This window comes from Corylus avellana, chromosome ca3 (genome assembly GCF_901000735.1).
Source record: "Corylus avellana chromosome ca3, CavTom2PMs-1.0".
In the NCBI taxonomy this organism is placed as follows: Eukaryota; Viridiplantae; Streptophyta; class Magnoliopsida; order Fagales; family Betulaceae; genus Corylus; species Corylus avellana.
Window position 1 is genome coordinate 7263937 of NC_081543.1, and position 18285 is coordinate 7282221.

Consider the following 18285-nt stretch of genomic DNA (forward strand, 5'->3'; position numbering starts at 1 on the left):
GAAGCCACCCCATGGCCCTTGGGGGTGGTCCGGCCACCCCCAGTGGGCTGACTTAATGTTAGCCGGTAATTAACTGGTAGGCTTACATGATGGAGATAGTATTGGAGGCCTATTAGGTATTTGACGGCCGATTCATTACCCAACAAACACTACAAAAAACATACTAATTAGTAACGTGTCTACTATTCATTACTATTTGGCATGTTACTAATTATTTTAGTAATGTGTGAAATGCAACACGTTACTAATTGGTAACGTGTTAAACTGGCATGTTACCAATTGGTAACGTGTTAAACTGATTGGTAATGTGTCTACTGTTCATTACTTTTTAGCATGTTACTAATTATTTTAATAACGAGTGAAATGCAACATGTTACTAATTGGTAACGTGTTAAACTAGCATGTTACCAATTGGTAACGTGTCGGTTAGACACGTTACCAATTTGTAACGTGTCATTTTAACACGTTACGAATTGGTAGCGTGTGAAACTGACACGTTACTAATTTTTTGTCCAATTAATTAATTTCACTAATATTATTTAGTTACAGTTAACATTATATTAGTAATTCCATAATATATACAAAAATGATTTATTTAGTTTTCATAATAATTTTGTTATATTTCATAATAATATATACTAAAATAGTTACGAAGAGATCCAATTGTTGCTCAAATACAAATTATTCATGTTATTGCACTATATATATAAAGCTTCCCAGCGTACTTCTATTTGGGGCTTATTCTTCCTTTTCTTTTTCTTCTTCCTCTTCTTCCCTCCAGCGCGCCAGTACTACCCCTCCCAAATAGCGATTTTTCTCTCTTCCTCCTCCGGCCGTTTGGTTCTCCTTCGGCATTCCTCACTCTCCGACGTTCTCTCTTTTTGCTTCTAGCTCCTCTCGCGCACACGTACGCACTCCTCTCTCCCTCGCTCGTTTTTCTTTCTTCTACTCTGGCCGGCATTGTCTCCCTCCCAGTCGCGTCGAACCTAGGTGACTCTCCGACACTCTTTCCCTCTCCAATATATATATATATATATATATATATATATATCCTAATAGTATTGTAACTTTAAAATAAATTTATCAGTTTTAATTAATTTTGCAGCAAACTAGGTAATTATTTCATTTGATTTATCCATGACACAAAATAGTAACGTGTCAGTGTTGACACGTTACCATTTAGTAACGTGTTAAAATGACACATTTTTAAGCCTTTCGTAACGTGCTAAAATTAACTATTAGTAACATGTCAATTACTAAACTGAATTTAGCAACACCCAAATTCTTAACACGTCAGGCACGTTACTAACATTTAGTAACGTGTTAACCCTATTAATAAGTTACTAAACTACTGTAACTAAAGAACCAATTTTTTGTAGTGAAAAATGATTGAGCATGTACTAAAGTAACTTTCAAAATGAGAATTCATAGTCAATAGAGTTTTCATATGACTAACATTTCTACCATTATCTTTAATTGCTTTATTGGGTTTCAAAATTATAAACAAATAAATCATTCTCTTTTTTTTTTCAGCTAACTTGGCCAAAACTATGAGTTATCGAGATTAACAAGATATGCAAGTATGTTTCGTAATTTCTATAACGACTTAACACAAATCAAGCAATTTGTGCCCACCGTTAGCCCAACTATCTCCGGCCTCTCCATGGCTTCCCAACCATTAATTGCTATGTGCCCTCACTTCATCAATCAAATTAATGGATTTTCTTTATCTCTTGGCAAAGGTAATTGCATATAAAATAATAGTGTGGTTTTGATGGGTCTTGTTTCTCTTATCATTCTCTTTTGTGTCCGTTCATTTCCTCTCTCAAATCTCAAACCTCCAATCTCTCTTTTTTTATTTATTTCCTTTACTTTCATTTTTAACCAAATAAAACCTCCCCATTTCCGCTTTTAGTGGAATAAAAATGGTTCTTCACCTATATGCATATATAAATGGTTATAATCAAACGCATTAAACAAATTCTCACAAATCCTAATTTCTTTTGTAGTCATAATAATATCGGGTTAAAAGAGCTCACAAAGACTAATGTTTACCGATTACATACATAAAAAAGTTATCCCTACATCTGCGAGAACTTGAATCACATTCTCATTTTCATATTAATTAGCAAAAGTGCCAAACAATGAATCTTATTTAAGTGTAATACTTGAAAGTAATTCTCATTCTTTGATTCTTTATGGCCCGGGGGTGAGGATTAAAAGCACAAGCAACAAAATCCCTTAAATTTTCCAAAAGAATTAAGAAACTAAACTTACGTTTACATCCCAAATCAAAGAAAATTAAAGTGCTAATCCTCCCTACCTAAGAGTCCTTGAATAAGGGGAACCAGGAAATTTGATGCAGGTAGATTTTTAAGAACTTTCACTACAATTAAAAAATAAAAATAAAAAATCGACCCTAGGACCTCTAACCAACCCCACAAATCAGTAAAAAGAGAAAAAAAATGAAAGCCTCATCAAGTGTTGGGTAGCTATGGATAGAGTGAACCAAGTTTGTTAACAAATGCCCATAAACATTAAAACACAAACAAAAATACAATGATATAAATAGTTTGCGAATCAGATACATGTTTATAGATCCATTCCCGGACCTTGATATCTCAAGGTCTCATAATGAGCTGGGATTAAACATTGATCATCATTTCAGAAATACCCTCAATTAAATTACCATTAATTCTCTACACTGTATACAGACAATGACACTATTAGTGACAGTAATAACGAAAATAACAATATTGATAACCATACCGATATAATATCAAAGTCGATAAAAATTATGATACAATGACTAGCTTGAGTCGTGAAACAATATTATCTAATCTATTATAGGATACTGGGTCAATATTATGTGGTTGCAATGGACCTGCAACTTTATTTTGTAAGCAAATGCCAATGGAAACCTATTGTTTGAAAAGTTCAGCTGCAAACTGCAAGCTGAAAAATGAATTTACAAGTGCCAATACATAATGAAAACAAAATACTCAGTGCAATGCCCCAAGAAGTGATGCATCTCACAAACACGAAGGGCCACACAGAACCATGCATACCGACAGCACAACTCGCAGAAGGTTATATTAAATATATTAACAGATGAAAATTGACAATCACAGAGGCCTGCACATGCCATTTGCACAAACACATAGTAATCAACGTGCATCCATCACAATCATCATCAAAAAAACTTAAAAAGAAAAAAGAAAAAAAAAAAAGTAAATAACATCAAACAACTGTAGGAACATCTGAATGCACTAGCCTAAGATGAGGCAAATGCAATAACATCAACTCCCAAATCAGTATTGGCAACGTACAGCACTGACAACACTATCAAAAAGCGCACCAGAGACTCTAATTTGTTGCCTTACTACATTCAACACCTATTAACAGCCACCATAATACATTTTCTAACAAAGCAAACAACTAAATGAAAAATACCTGCGAAAAGAAGTTCAATAAAAGCATCAATACAATATGCAGTTAAATTCGTTTTAAGGGATAAAAACAAGAGAGCAAGAACTGAGAAAACTTCAAAAAGAAGAAAGAAAACAAAATACAAGAGGAAGGCCTCAGAAAAGGCGAAAGTTTGTCACATCAATGAGTATCTCAGATGGTACGGACAAAATTGACGCATCATAGGCCATAAAGAAAAGAGAATTATATAAACAATGGTGTCTTCAAACCAAAAACAAATTGCACATAAATAATAATGAGCTATAACCAATGCTTCCTTCTCTTTAAGCTCTAACATGAATCAGAGTATTAACAAATCAACCAATTCCATTGCATTTGTTAGCTAATAAAAAATAAAAATAAAAGAGAATTTTAGATGAATTACTTTCCCTAGTTTAGTTAGTAAAAATAAGGGAAAAGAGACAACAGGGAACAAAATAATTCAACATTTTCCTCAGAATTTCTCTTGAAAAACATAAGCTTCAAAAACATCACTTCATTCTTGTTCTTTTTTCTGTATACATGTTATCATTGCACTGACCAAACAATCTTCTCAACACATAATACAGTAGAATCTAGAAAACCTTTTGTTTGCAGATGAATGCAACCACACGTAACACAGAGAAACCAGTTCGACACATTCCCATGGATATGCCATTGCAACCACAACCGCTAGTAACAACCCTACAACTGTTGTGCATTGATTGGATCAGGCACCACAAATAAGATTGACCCAGTAACCTATAATAAATTAAATACAATGTTACACGCCTCAAGATGACATTTTTATGCAATAATAGTTGTTAGAAGTGGGTGGCAATCGTATACATGATTACTAACAATGCATCAAAGTAAATAGTAATGGGCTATACAATTGGTTGTAGGAACATCTGAATGCAGAAGCCTTACGAAAAATGCGAGGCAAATGCTAGAATCTCAGCTCCCAGATCGCTATTGGCAACGTACAGCGCTGAAAACGCTACCAAAAAAGGCGCATCAGAGACTCTAATTTGTTGCCTTTCACATTTTGTAATACCAAAAACAAAATAAACCCCTTAAAAATCTAAAATAAAAAAATTCAATTGTTATCCCCCTAAATCACTAAGTTCCTAAAAAAAAACCTCCGAATAAGAGGAAAAAGAGGCTCAGAGAGTAATGATTTATAGTGACATCAACAAGCTCCAGAGAGCTTTCATAGTTTGATGGTATATAATTTAGTCGTCACGGCCTCCCTAACAATTCATCAACATACGCAGAAAATAAACTAGGGCAAAAATCCACGGCCTCCCTAACAATTCATCAACATACGCAGAAAATAAACTATGGCAAAAATCAGGTAGAAAACTTACAGAAAAAAAAAGGAAAAAAAAAAAAAATCAAAGATCGAAGAAAGGCTTAGATTTAGATGCATCAAAGAGAAAAGCCCCAGATGGTAAGACAAGAAATACAACGAATGGAGAGAAAGAAGTCACCAAAGTGAGACAATGAAGACACAGAGAGGCTGGAAACTTTGGATGGGTTGGAAGAGACTTCGACTTTTGAGATGTGATGAGAGGGATAGGGGTATTGAGGGGCTTAAATAGCAGAGTGACGGAGATGAAACCCTAATCGTACTCTATCGTGATCGAAAGTTACAAAACTATCCTTAGACTGTTAGGGTATGTTTGGAACAATGATTAAAGTCATGTAAAAGCTATTGCGTAGGTTCCGCGACGTAAAATAAGATTTTTAGCCTTATTTTTTAAATTGAGAAATAGTAATTTCTTTTAAAAAAACTTAGAGAAATAGTTATTCTTTTAAGAATATACTATATTTTCTTCTTGCCATTCATCTTCTCCACCACGTTACTTCTTGGATTCGTAAAGCTTCGGAGATTGGTTTTTTTAAAATCAAACTTTCCTTTCTCTACCAGTTTCAGCCTACGATGTTAAATATTTTAATTGAATTTGACTCTAAAGATTAAATTATTTTTTTAGCATACATTAGGGACCTCTAAATTCATTTTGATACAATATGAACAATTTGTAATTTAGGCCAACTACATTGACTGATTTTGCATTTATTCTTATAAAATAATTATTTTTCATTTTAAGTAAAATAGAGAGGATCTTTGCTCAATTATTGTTGGCGCCTTTGATTGAGAATAATACAAACATTTTTTATTTTTATTTTCTAATAAAAAACGATGAGGGAGAATCACTTGTTGAAACTATTGATCTGGGACAGTAAAGACCTATATAGACTTGCAATGCAAGTCATAGAACCTAATCTCCCTAAGAACAGAGTAATAGAAAGTCGTATCACCAAAGATTATATATATAACCTGAAATTAATTAGTATGTTAACATATACTTCAACTTTGTATTAACATTCTACAAACATACTAAGATCACTAGCGCTTTTTTTTTAGTCATTACCGTTTTAGAATGTCTAATTTGTTGGGCAAGTTAATACATTCCAAATTTACAATGTAAATAGGAGATTCAACATGACTGAAGATCGTTAGTCTTCAAAAGTGATTTCAGATCATTTAGCAGAAAAAATTAGACTCTAACGGCTATAAGATGGTAGAGATGAACACTTTTCTGCAACCTCAGCATCATTGATGTAAAGTGGTAGCCTCAACAAGAATAAGTAAATACTTCTACAGCTCCCATACATCAGAAGGTAATTGAACGAAATATTTTGTTTGGCACTATAAACAAACAAAGCATAACATGTCAACAAAATCAGCAACATTTTTGAAGGCTTAATGCCGTGTAAAGCTGAGCTCTGGTCATTTGCTAGCACCATATCATCGTTGTCCTCATACCTTGGCCTTGTGTTCAGGCCTGTGAGTAAACTCAAAATCTATATGCACAAAAGCTCGTTCAACTTCAGGGAGTTGCTCAAGCTTCTCTTGAAGTGTCTCACCAATATTATGCGCTTTTTGCAGATACATGTCTTCTGGCAAGACTATGTCAACCTCCACAAAGTAATGAGAACCGAAGGTGTATGCTCTAACTGTGTCAATGTTCTTGATCTCTTCGTGGTGGTTCCATATCAGATATGTTAGCTTTGCCAAGAACTCAGGTGGAGCTGTTCTTCCAATAAGGGATCCTACATTCTCAATGACTGTCTTTGCCCATGTATTAATTGTATACAAGGCTATCTGCATTATGTTTTCAAGCACTCATTAGTGGGTGGATAAACTAAAGTTATAGTGCCATGTCAAGGCAAAGAGAAGCATTTGGGGGCATAAAAACACAAGTTTCCAACTATTCTTATGCAGGACATGATCACTGATAAATGCGAAAATTGTACGAAAATAAAGACAACCTCTATATATGGAGGATAGTGAAAATTTTGCAGCAAAGAAGAAGAAAAAACAAAGAAATTCAGGTCTTATTTTGAACTTACTATAATAGCTCCAGTAGGATCAATCCACCAGTAAAATTTGACAGCTAGGACAGCTGCTGCTAAACCAATTGAGTTGGTAATAACGTCAAAAAAATGATCTTGTGCATATGCTCTAATAATTTCGTTTTTAAACCTTCGACAGTAAACCATGAGCACAAACTTCACTATTGTGACAGCAACCATAATCCCAATTACCCATTTCTCCTCTTCATTGCCCATTTTCGAGTGGGACTGTAATTAAAAAAAAGTGCAAAAAATAAAAGAAATATTAGTAATGAAATAGACATCAACTTATACAAAATTATTAGCTGCATCTAGGCAAAACAGTTTCCTAAATCCCATATAAATGATAGAAGAGATGGCAATTCCCTGATACGGACCTACGGATGGAATTCAGAATAATAATAAAAAAAAAAGTGTTCACATTCTAAACCCTGTTGATTCCAGAGCAAATTGACTATATACTATCAGAAAAATGGAATTATTTTCTTATTACTCTTTCATGGTTGTGGACTTCCACATCAGACAGCATCACTAGATTCACTACAATATCAATGGGGTCAGTCATTCCACAGATGAGAGAGGGCCATATGACTAAGTTGTTGAAATGTCTACAAAATTTCTATACCTTTGATTTGTACTAAATTAACATAGCAGGAAAAGTCATTAAAAAGTAAACATATAACATAAGAATAGACCAAGAAACTATCCTAGAAATTTCTACAAATTTTTATTCTTTTTTCTCCTAAGCAAATTTCTACCAATCTAGTGATGGGTTTTTTTTTTTTTTTGGTTAGACGTGCATGGTGCTTATATGCCTAATCTACCTACACGGAATAATAGCAAAATCCCCGCTTGGACTATTACTATAAAGTGATACATTTACTATTTAACTAAGGCCGTTGTATATTTCTCTTGAATTATCTGTGGTAGAGGACAAATAAAGACCCCCAACAAGCCCTTAGAAAGCATGCATATCAGCCCAAAGCCTTCTTCAAGCCAATTTGGGTAAAAATCTGAGTCTAAACCCAACGCTACTTGCTGTCTAGGCCATCATTAACTGCAGACAGTTAAATTGAAGTTGCATACCTTATCCATGAGTTGTCGAACAGACTCGAGCAATATTTGTAATCCGAGAGTTGCCATTACTGATGCAAAAACAATGATGCCCTGGATGGTCAAGCTTGGTTAGTACACACTTGTTGTAATTACAATAAAAGAAAGAAAAATCTGAATCTATGGACAAGTTTAAAAGGTATTGGCATATGGTATTGTTCAAACATAGCTTTTTTGTCGATAGCCTTAGACCAATCAATCGAATATCGATTGATGCGTACTTGATCGAACACTATGCGAAAATGAAAACCGCTCTTCTATTCAAAAATGAAATGTTCCAAATGTTCATGGAAATTCTTTCTCCCATTGGACCAATCATGTTTGCTCTTGAACTTATAGTTCCAAAATTAAGCTATCATTGATTTACCTATGAGTGCTGATTTGACTGGCTTCCAGTCATACCCTAAACCTGATTCTTTGTATCCAGGGGTTGAAAGACGGTAGATAAAAAACTCACTTGCCCCTCCCATGTTCCTCTAATGAACATTTGTAACCAATACTTTCTAAAATTTAGATTAACTTTAAAGTGTTTTCTAACACTTGCAAAAAAATATTGGATGGGAAAACCTAGGAAGTTTGATGTCTTACCACTGGTTGCATCCGCTTCTTTCCAATTGGATAGTTATACTGGTTGGGGTACCTCATAGCATTTGATGTGAACCATAATATAAACCCTGACAAGAGATCCAAGAGGGAATCCATGGTTGAGGCAATAACGGCTAATGATCTGCTCTCAATAGAAGCGAAAACCTTTGCTGCAAAAAGCACCAAGTTAGCTATGTTCGATGCATGAACTGCCATCCTCTCACTCCTGGCAAGCCGCTCCATTTCATCCTGAGAAAGTAGTGTGTTCAAGGACACAAAATCCTTTAGTTGAAAAAATAATGGTGAAAACCTCATGCTATGGGAAACCATAAGCTATTGAACGTTTTCGTTGACCATCTTCTTAATTAAATGTAAGTGGACACAGATTTAAAACACTCGAAGTGTAGTTTTCATTCAAATACCATTGCCTTCTGCTTTGCATTAGCATACCATTCAAGAAAAAAGAAGCCTCCAAATTTTGTTGTTCCAGAATTTAAATCTATATACAATAGAAAAACATAGGTGGAGCAGAAAATCAGAAAGTGTTAATGCAGATTCAAGTCACTACATGGCCTACTTCTTGTATAAAACTATGCCTCTTAAACTCGAGCTAGTTTTGCTCCATCTTGCCAAAATCTTAACAAAACCATGTTTCGTTTCCTAAAACTAATGCTAAAAAGTGTCCATAACCCATTCATCCAAACTTAATCAAAAGTTGGGGGAAAATGATACCAAAACAACTAACCTCTGTGAGACTTCCAGGAAAACCACCTGCTTCATCCATGGTCTCCATCTCATTAAACCCTTCAAGGAGCTTTTCCTGTTTCCTATAATATTCTGCAACCTTGGTTGGTTTCCCTGAGATCAAGAATCAATGAAAAATAAGTCAATCAAGGGATGATATTATTAAGAATGTACTTCGACAAGGCTCACAAACAAAAGAAAATGTCCCTAATTATCATATATGAAAGCATATTCACGAATAAATTGAGCATCAGGCAAGAAAAGCATAAGGAAAGATTAAGAAATTAAATCTGATATCAGTATTTCAAAACATCAACTGAATTTAAAACGTTCGTCTGAATGAGAAAACGTTCTCTAAAAAGGAATAAGAACAATTAATAAATGCATATAGTGATTCAAATGATTTTAAACTCGATATGAGAAACACAAAACAATTTGGAAATGGTCTACCTTCTGCCCATAAAATGATGAAAATTCAATCATTTCTTCATCCAAGGCTATGCTACCTCAGAGTCAGAGACCAACCAATCATATAAAAATGTCCCAGTGAAACATCACAAGAGTTTCTCCAGCAGATGAATTAAACTAGCAATTTTGTATGTTTATGCATGTGGTAGATGAGACACCACTCGATTCTTACCATTTCTTGATCTAATTGACAATAATCAACATATATACTAGATGGAACCAAATCTGTAACTTGTTGATGAATATTCCAACTTTGTGACACAACTCAAATTGGTATTGTTAAGTACTTATAATTAGCAAAGCATCCCCCCAGGGGATAAAGAGAACATATTTAACAATTTACATTTCTCATTTTCTGAGATAAACATGAAATCTGAACTAGCAGAAAGTCGGCCTGACAGGCAGTGTATCACTACTCTTCTCCTCAAAATTTCTGTCTTTACCGAAGATGAGTAGAATGTGCATCACTATCACAGTTTTATACCTTTTTAACTTTTGATCATATAATCAAATATCTTTGACTCACGTATGAGCTGTATTCTTAATGCTCTTTATATGTCTTCATTTGGTAATAAACTTTTGTGAGAGTTTCAACCCACACCCAAAATCCTTTACTGAAAATACAAAGGGAATTTTGCTAATGACCTCACCAATGAACATTTGAAACTCACCTTAGATAGGTAGGCAAAATTCGGTGGACAATTAGTATAACAGTCAGATTTTCCTCAAAAATAAAAGTTTTTTTTTTTCTTGTTTATTTAAGTACATAATTATGGAAACAACAAGAACAGATGTCTTGATCCATAGCAAGTTTAGGTACCACGGACTTGCTTGGTGCTTGAATTCATCAAATCCTTCCTTTTTTTTTTTTTTTTTTTTTCTAGGGAACATACTTGTCCATGACAACTAATGCTGACAATTTTTTACACAACTAACAAATCTGGCATGAACTCAACAAAAAATTAGGTTAAAAATTTGTATAATCGGGTTTGGGTTAATTTAGGTCAACCAAAATTAACTCATTTAATAAGCGAGTCAATCCTAAGTCAACTCGATTAACCTATGGGTCATGCATAACCCATATAAATTAAATTAGTTTTTTCTTTTTTCTTTTCTACAATTAAAACAAAACTCTAAAAGACTAAATTTTATATATATAAAATTCATAAATTCATAAAAAATTAATTAATTATTATTTTTGCATTTAATTCATATAAAAGTTGAAATTGGTCAAACCATTCGTGTTTGGTTGACCCAAACACGACATCGTTATTAAATGGGTTATACGCTAGTCGGGTCGGATCTACCCAACATGATCAACCTGCTTATTTAAGGAACCCAACATCGAAATGTTTATTTATCAAGTTATGTGGGTTGTATAGTGTCACCCCACTCATTTAAATGAATTATGTAAGGTTGAACGATTTGATTAAATAGAAGGTGTCAATTCTAAGTCGATCCAAACATGCCAACACAAATTGCTAGTCATATGAGAAAAAGTCAAAATCACATTGAATACTACGACTGGAAATAAAAGAAAAATCATGCTTATACAAAGATCATTCACAAATTAAATAAAAGAGGTGTAAAGCTATTGTGTGCCTCGTTGAAATTTGCATGAAAGACAGACCTAGCTTACAGCGAAGACCTCAGAATACATGGCATCATTTAGGAAAGGTGTGTTTCTAATGTGTTTTGGGGTTCTTTAAGTTTAAAAAAGTATTTTTGACGTGGCATAAAAGGTCAAAAATAAATTTTTTTTTTTTAAAAAAAATTATTTTTAATGTTTTTATTTTGATAAAAATAAATAAAATTAAGAACCCTAGTATTGTAGCTAGCAGAGATTGTTGAAAGAAAACTTTGCTTTTTGAACGGGGCGGCCGGTCGGCGGGAGAGTTGTGATTCTTACTGATCAGTTCAGGGTTCTGCTATTTACGAGTTTGACGGTGACGGTTATAGTGACAGTCCAACATAATGTACAAACAATAATAAGACGGTGACGCTTACTCGTACTTCGAAGAAGGCCGCCGAAAGTTAAGGCACCGTGACGATCGTGATTATCGTCTGTGTTTTGCTGGGGCAGACGGAACTCCTTCACATTGAGCCTCCACGACGAAGACGACGACGCTTTGGCCGCCGTTGTATCGGCATCCGGCGGCGGCAGAAGAGGCTCCCATTTTCCGCAGTATTCCGGCGTTGCGTCGCATATAATCCCGCTCTCCCTTTCCGTCATGTTTCTGTCGCTCTCTTTTGCTTTCTTTCTTTCGGTTTCACTGCTACAAAGCTCTAAATTTGTTAACCACCCTGCCCTCCAATATATATGGGGATGAATATTCAATATTCAATATTTAATATTTAATATATAGATTCGTATAATATATATGTATTATTATTCCAATGGTTTGTCTGATTAACATAAGGTAACAAGATAGTACAGCCAACGACCGATAAAAACAAGCCACGCGTCTTGTTTGACAGTTGTATTTTTACTAGCGTCGGATCCTCCTCCATCAACGATTAGTGGTAACAAAACTTATAATATAATATAAGAATAATGATAGAGATTATCTCTTAAAGTTGATGTACTTTTCAAAATTACCATTGAATTAAAATTCAAGTATGATTTATCTAAATTTTAATTATAATTTTAAAAGTTACATCAGAGGATAAAAAAATAATATCTATCATTACTCATAATATAAACCTATCATCTTGTAATATCTTTTTCCTATAGCGTTCCGTACATGCTGATATTAAATTACCGGCATGCCCTAATGATCTCTCTTTCTTCTTTTTTTTCTTTTTTTCATGTGATTTTTTATAGGTAGTCTTTTCTTGATCATCGACACTAACACCCTCTAAGATTGTTGGGATTTTAAGATTAATTTGATTTCCTTGTGGATTCTTGCATTCTTTGCGTGGTTTGCCTTCCAAATTAGAATTATAGGAGGAGGCAAGGCAACACTGAAAAAAGAAAAATAGATTTTATGGGCAGGTAAAATATTAATGGATTTAGCTTAAATGCTATAAAAATAAAATACTTAATTTCACTTTTTTGCTATTTGTTATGAAAAATTTGGAATTAAATTTGGACCACATAAGCCAAATTTAAGCTCCGTTTGTTTTGATGTAAAATATTTTTAAGAATACGTTTTTCCTATTTTTCAGTGTTTGGTACGAGCGAAAATCGTAGTCAAACCGAAAACTTTTTTGGTTGACTAGGAAAACCTTATTTAATTTTCGTAAAATGATTTTCTTTTTTTATAACCATAAACAATTTTTTCAAGTTTGAGCTTATCTTTCTTGTATGCACTCTCTCATAGTTTATTCTCCGCTATCGTCGAAGTTCACCAGGCTGACTCCACTTCTGTTGAAATTCATCGGAATCAGCCCAAGCGGCTGCCAAAATCTTCCGTTGGCGGCCAACCACCACCAGAGTTTGCCATAATCTGCTACTGGTATTCACTAGAATTTGCCAGTTGTTTTTGGCCGCTGTCGAGAATTGTCTCCCTTTTGTTTTTTATTCCCCCTTTTCTTCTTCTTTCCTTTCACGGTGAATTTGTGATCATTCGGCCCTTTTCCCGTGGTTAATATACCTTTCTTCCAATAACTAAAAAGTAAAAAGAAACTATACAATTCCTTTTTTTCTTGATTATTATTCCTCAATTGCTCCACGATCATTATTTATTTATTTATTTATTTTTTTGTCCTCTTTCAATGTGGACGTATCCGCCCACTCCTTGTTGATTTCATTTTGAGCATCTTTGGCTTCTTATGCTTTCTTGTAACTTTTGTAACTCACTTCTTCAATTTCTCTATGCATGCACCGAACAAAAACACTACAGAAATTATCTTTCTTTCATAGTAGTCAAGTTTATAGGATTCATGCTTCCATTAAATAATGCCCGCCTATACTTATTTCTAAGAGATAGCTCAATCGAACTATGCCTAATAAAGCGGAGGTCACTAGTTCGAATTCCCTTCCCTCTCTTGTGTGGACATGTCAAAAGATAATAATAATAATAATAATAATGCCTACAGTTTCTGTACCCTTGCGCCTTGATGACTTGATTTCTCTAGCAGACTTATGAACAGGAGACTCTAGAGAACATCCTACTTTCTAAGCTTTGGCACTTTCAATTTTTTACACAACCCATTAATTTAATACGAACTTAACATTAAATTAACGAGTTAAAATTGAAAAATCTAATCCGTTAAATTAAATAAATCAAATTAGAGAAGAACTCCGGCCTATTATCGGTTGCCACCTTGTGGGAATAACGTGCTTCCTTAATTTTTTGGAAGTGTTTGGACATATGTTTAGTCTTTGTTGTAACATTTCAGGAAGAATGGTCGGCAACAAGGAGTGTCTTGGGTGCAGTCTTACTGATCACAATGTGATTCGTAGATATTTATGGGGAGAAATAAAATATGAGAGTAATAATAAAGCCAAAGAAGAGAGATATAAGAAATTTTGGTTCGGTGTTAGATTGGGCTTATTTGGCCTCCAAGAGGTAGATCAATCGGTTGGGACCACGCCTCATAAAGCAGAGGTCACTAGTTTGAATCCTCCTCCCCTTTTTGTACGGACATGTCAAAAAAAAAAAAAAAAGACTGGGCTTACTTGATAAATTTAAGTGAGGTCTTTTTTTATTATATTTAAGGAAATTTTGAGTTTTTAATTTGTAATTTTTTTTTAATTATTATAATAGGGCCTTAATTAGTGAATATTGACTATTTTTTATGATAATTGAGGCTTTAAACGTTTTTTTTTTAAGAAGATTTAATTGTACGGCTACTATGGGGGCCTTCTTCCGCTAGGGGTCTTAGGGTGCATTTGGAATTACGATTTCACAAAAATAATTTGCGTTTTTAAAAGATATTATAAAACGTAAGGTATTTGACATTGCGATTTAAAAAGCATTTAATTTAAAATAACAAAAATTATGTGGTGTTTATTTGAAAAGGCGCAAATTTAAACCAAAATCATGATTTCGCATAACAAATATTTGATAAAAAAAATATTTTTTAACATGTTTTACTAAATGCCTTTGCAATTTTAAAAAGCAGCAATTTCAAAAACACAATTTTTAAAATCGTATTTATTGAAACTATAATCTCAAATGGACCCTTAGACAGCTACCTAAAGAGATAGGTGAGACAACACTATATATGCTTTCATGCATTAACTTGTTATTGATGTTTATAATAGAAATATATTTATTTATAGAAAAATGGTGGTAGGTGAGAGAACATAAATATATATATAGCAATCAAATTTTAAATAGAAAATATTTTAATATAAACCTAATATGGAAATATATATTCTAACATGATGAACCCATAGTAATTTTCAATACACAGTATGGTTGCTTTTCTGAAGTGTTACTTGCAAGACAAATGATGAATTGCTGACGTTACCGGCAACAACACTCCAATAGCTAAGTCAAAAGGGCCACTGAAGAAGATGTTGAGATATGGATGATCTCTCACCATTTCGGCGGTTATGACACATGTCACTCATAATATATATATATATATATATATATATATATATAAACTAAAAAATAAAAATAGGGTAAAACTTTGGAGTCTGAAGTTATTTGTCATTTATACTTACCACCAAGAGTACTTTTAAGTCAATTTTTAAACCTTATATATAGAGCTTATTGCAAATCGGTGTAACCCATAAGATTCCATAACGGGTCACGTTCATTAATGACTTGCCTGCTATGGTTGCAATGTAAGGACCCTTCAGCTAGGAATCGCAATGTTTTCCCTCCATTAGGGCTGGCAAAACGTGTTCATGTGTCGGGTTCGTATTCAACCTGATTACAACCCGACACGTTTAACTAAACGTGTTGAACCCCCAAATCCAAACACGGCACGGTCTATAAACGGGTAACGCTTCTACGATCGCGCTTGTTGGCTGCAACGAAGAACAGAGAAAATCAAAATGGTCAAATTGAGAAAAATCCAACCAAAAACACTGATTTGTGGTATAAAAATTAGTGGGTAAGTGATAAATAGTTACTGGAAGGGGTTTGAGGTAGTGATCTTTTAGTATTGAGAAAGATCTTTTAGTTTGAGAAATAAAAATTAGTGGGTAAGTGATAACAAATTACTGGATTTTGCAAATGAATGATCTTTTAGTTTTAGGTAGTGAAAAGTTGAAGCTTGGAAGAAAGGTACCAGTTGGGCGATGAGGTGAGACCGTGAGAGAGGGGTTTGAGTTTGAGAGCTTGGAACTTGGAAGGAAGGACTCCTGAGCGGTGCAAGAGAAGAGAGACAGGATTGAGTTTTTTTTTTTTTTAAAGGGTTAGAGTAAGTAAGTTAAGGCGCTTTTAGGTTTAAAAACAAAAGGGTCAAACGTGTCAACCCACGAACCCGGCAGGTTGACACGACCCGACATATTTACTAAACGTGTCGTAAATGGGTGATCGATCCAAACCCGTTTAAGCCCAACCCTAATCCGAATTTTACGTGTCGTGTTCGTGTCGAATTCGCGTGTCACGGGTTAAATTGCCAGCTCTATCCTCCACCTCCTCGCAACCAGCTCATAGTCCTCTTCTCGCGGTCCACAGATCCAATCTCTAGTTAGGCTACCCACAACCGTTTACTTTCTATTCGATTTAGTGACTTCTGTTTCATGAAGTTTGATTTCTAACCGATTGAGCTATCTCTTGACTTAACTATATATATACACACACACGCATGACACGAGTAAATGTTTTGCATTATTGAAATCACTAAGATATGCCCAATAACAATAACAATTGATATTCATAAACAATTAAAGAAATCTTGCACTTGCAGAAAAGTAGTAGGGATTTTGTGTAGATAGACTAATATATATAGTAGTCCTTGGGATGGTGCTTATCTAATTATCTCCTTAACATGCATATCTGATTATACAGTAATAGTATAAAGTTAGGTAAGCAGATCAAGAGATATAGATTACATTAAAATCAGTTCAAATACTCACGCCTTGCTCAAATATATTCAACCGACCAACCAAGCCACTACTCCCCCACTGTCACATGCATGGTGGACGACACACTAATATAAAATAATGAGAGCAATATACTCACGCATGCAACTAGGAATCTAACAAAAGCAAATGTAGCTCAACTTTGCACCACCTTTAATTTCTCATTCATAAAGAGACAGTGATTGTGGGAGACCAATTCGATCCTTATCCACTCCATGATGATTGCTTAAGACAGTCAATTACTGAGGAATTGTCCTGTCTTTCTTTCTTTCTTTTTTTTTTTTTTTTTAGAGAGAAAAGAATAATAAAAGAAATCAAAGGAAGCAAATAAGTTGTTTAGATATCCAAGTTATCGAAAAAGTTGCTTTGATCAGGAGCTTTATAATGACCATTGACAAGTATAGATCACGAATAGGATCTCTCCAGTTCAAAATAAACAGTAAAAGAAATCAAAGGAAGCAAATAAGTTGTTTAGATATCCAAGTTATCGAAAAAGTTGCTTTGATCAGGAGCTTTATAATGACTATGACAAGTATAGATCACTTGAAATGGAATAGGATCTCTCCAGTTCATTTTGAATCGGAAAATATTTAGCTTATGGCTAAAATTTTTTTTAAAATCACTAAAACCATAAATAGGATACATGTCCACTAACCAAAAATAATAATAAAATATTATTTTATATTTAAAAAAATGAAAATGAAAATAATAAAAAAATTAGAAAATATTTTTTAAAACTAAGGGTGGCCGGCCAGGCCATAGGGAGTGTCCGACCATCAAGCGAACAAAATCGTTATGCCTTAGGGGGTGGCTGGACCACCCCCATTGGGCCATGGGGTGGCCGAAGCCACCCTAGACCGGCCGATCTGGGGTGGCTATGGCCCAACGGGGGTGGTTCGGCCACTCCATTAACCGGTCGATTTGAGGTGGCCGAAGCCACCCCAGGCCAACAGGGTTGGTCCGGCCACCCCCTATGGGCTGGCCGGCCACCCTTAGTATTTTTTTTTAAAATTTCTAATTTTTTATTATTTTTTTAATCTAAAATAATATTTTATTATTATTTTTGGTTAGTGGACATGTGTCCTATTTATGGCTTTAGGATTTATAAGAAGAAATCCTAACCATAAATTTTGGTTAGTGGATATGTGTCCTATTTATGGCTTTAGGATTTCTAAGAAGAAATTCTAGCCATAAACTGAATATTCTTCAATCCATTTTGGACAGGAGAGAATCCTATTCCCACCTGAAATATATGCAGGTGTCTGGGATTAATAAGCTAGCTGATCAAGCTATAAATGTCAATTAATTAAGCATATTCAAGTCAGAATGTGTTAGAGTATTAGAAGAAACTTCACTTTAGACCCTTGAACTACCGTACATTTTGCAAAGAAACCCCCCCCAAAAAAAAAAAATCAAAAACTGATCTCAATTTACACTCATGAAATTTCAAATTTCGATCAATTTACCCCCTCCGTTAGTTTTAGCTGTTAACTTCTAACGGAAATGCTTAAAAA

The 18285-nt window shown here is 34.3% G+C and overlaps 1 protein-coding gene, 1 long non-coding RNA gene and 3 other non-coding genes across 6 annotated transcripts; all 5 read right to left on the reverse strand.

The window, feature by feature from the left end:
- Positions 1 to 2466: 2466 nt before the first annotated feature.
- On the reverse strand, positions 2467 to 5002 carry LOC132173353 (uncharacterized). Its single transcript, XR_009439311.1, has 2 exons — positions 4941 to 5002; positions 2467 to 4447 (listed from the first exon to the last, which is right to left on the reverse strand). It is a non-coding gene; the product is annotated as an uncharacterized LOC132173353 (long non-coding RNA).
- LOC132176803 (small nucleolar RNA snoR69Y) lies at positions 2570 to 2673 on the reverse strand. Its single transcript, XR_009439664.1, has one exon. It is a non-coding gene; the product is annotated as a small nucleolar RNA snoR69Y (small nucleolar RNA).
- On the reverse strand, positions 3580 to 3657 carry LOC132176814 (small nucleolar RNA snoR117). Its single transcript, XR_009439675.1, has one exon. It is a non-coding gene; the product is annotated as a small nucleolar RNA snoR117 (small nucleolar RNA).
- LOC132176813 (small nucleolar RNA snoR116) lies at positions 4610 to 4698 on the reverse strand. Its single transcript, XR_009439674.1, has one exon. It is a non-coding gene; the product is annotated as a small nucleolar RNA snoR116 (small nucleolar RNA).
- Positions 5003 to 6026: 1024 nt separating the features above from the next.
- LOC132175106 (metal tolerance protein 9-like) lies at positions 6027 to 12048 on the reverse strand. 2 transcript variants are annotated; one of them, XM_059586936.1, is made up of 6 exons: positions 11794 to 12048; positions 9314 to 9426; positions 8572 to 8817; positions 7957 to 8037; positions 6868 to 7098; positions 6027 to 6619 (listed from the first exon to the last, which is right to left on the reverse strand). In XM_059586936.1, exons 1-6 carry the CDS (start codon positions 12011 to 12013, stop codon positions 6275 to 6277), a joined length of 1236 nt encoding a protein of 411 aa, XP_059442919.1. In that variant the 5' UTR covers positions 12014 to 12048; the 3' UTR covers positions 6027 to 6274. The 2 variants fall into 2 exon arrangements, with proteins under 2 accessions (XP_059442919.1, XP_059442918.1); XM_059586935.1 differs by having other exon boundaries at positions 11788 to 12048.
- Between the last annotated feature and the right edge of the window lie 6237 nt (positions 12049 to 18285).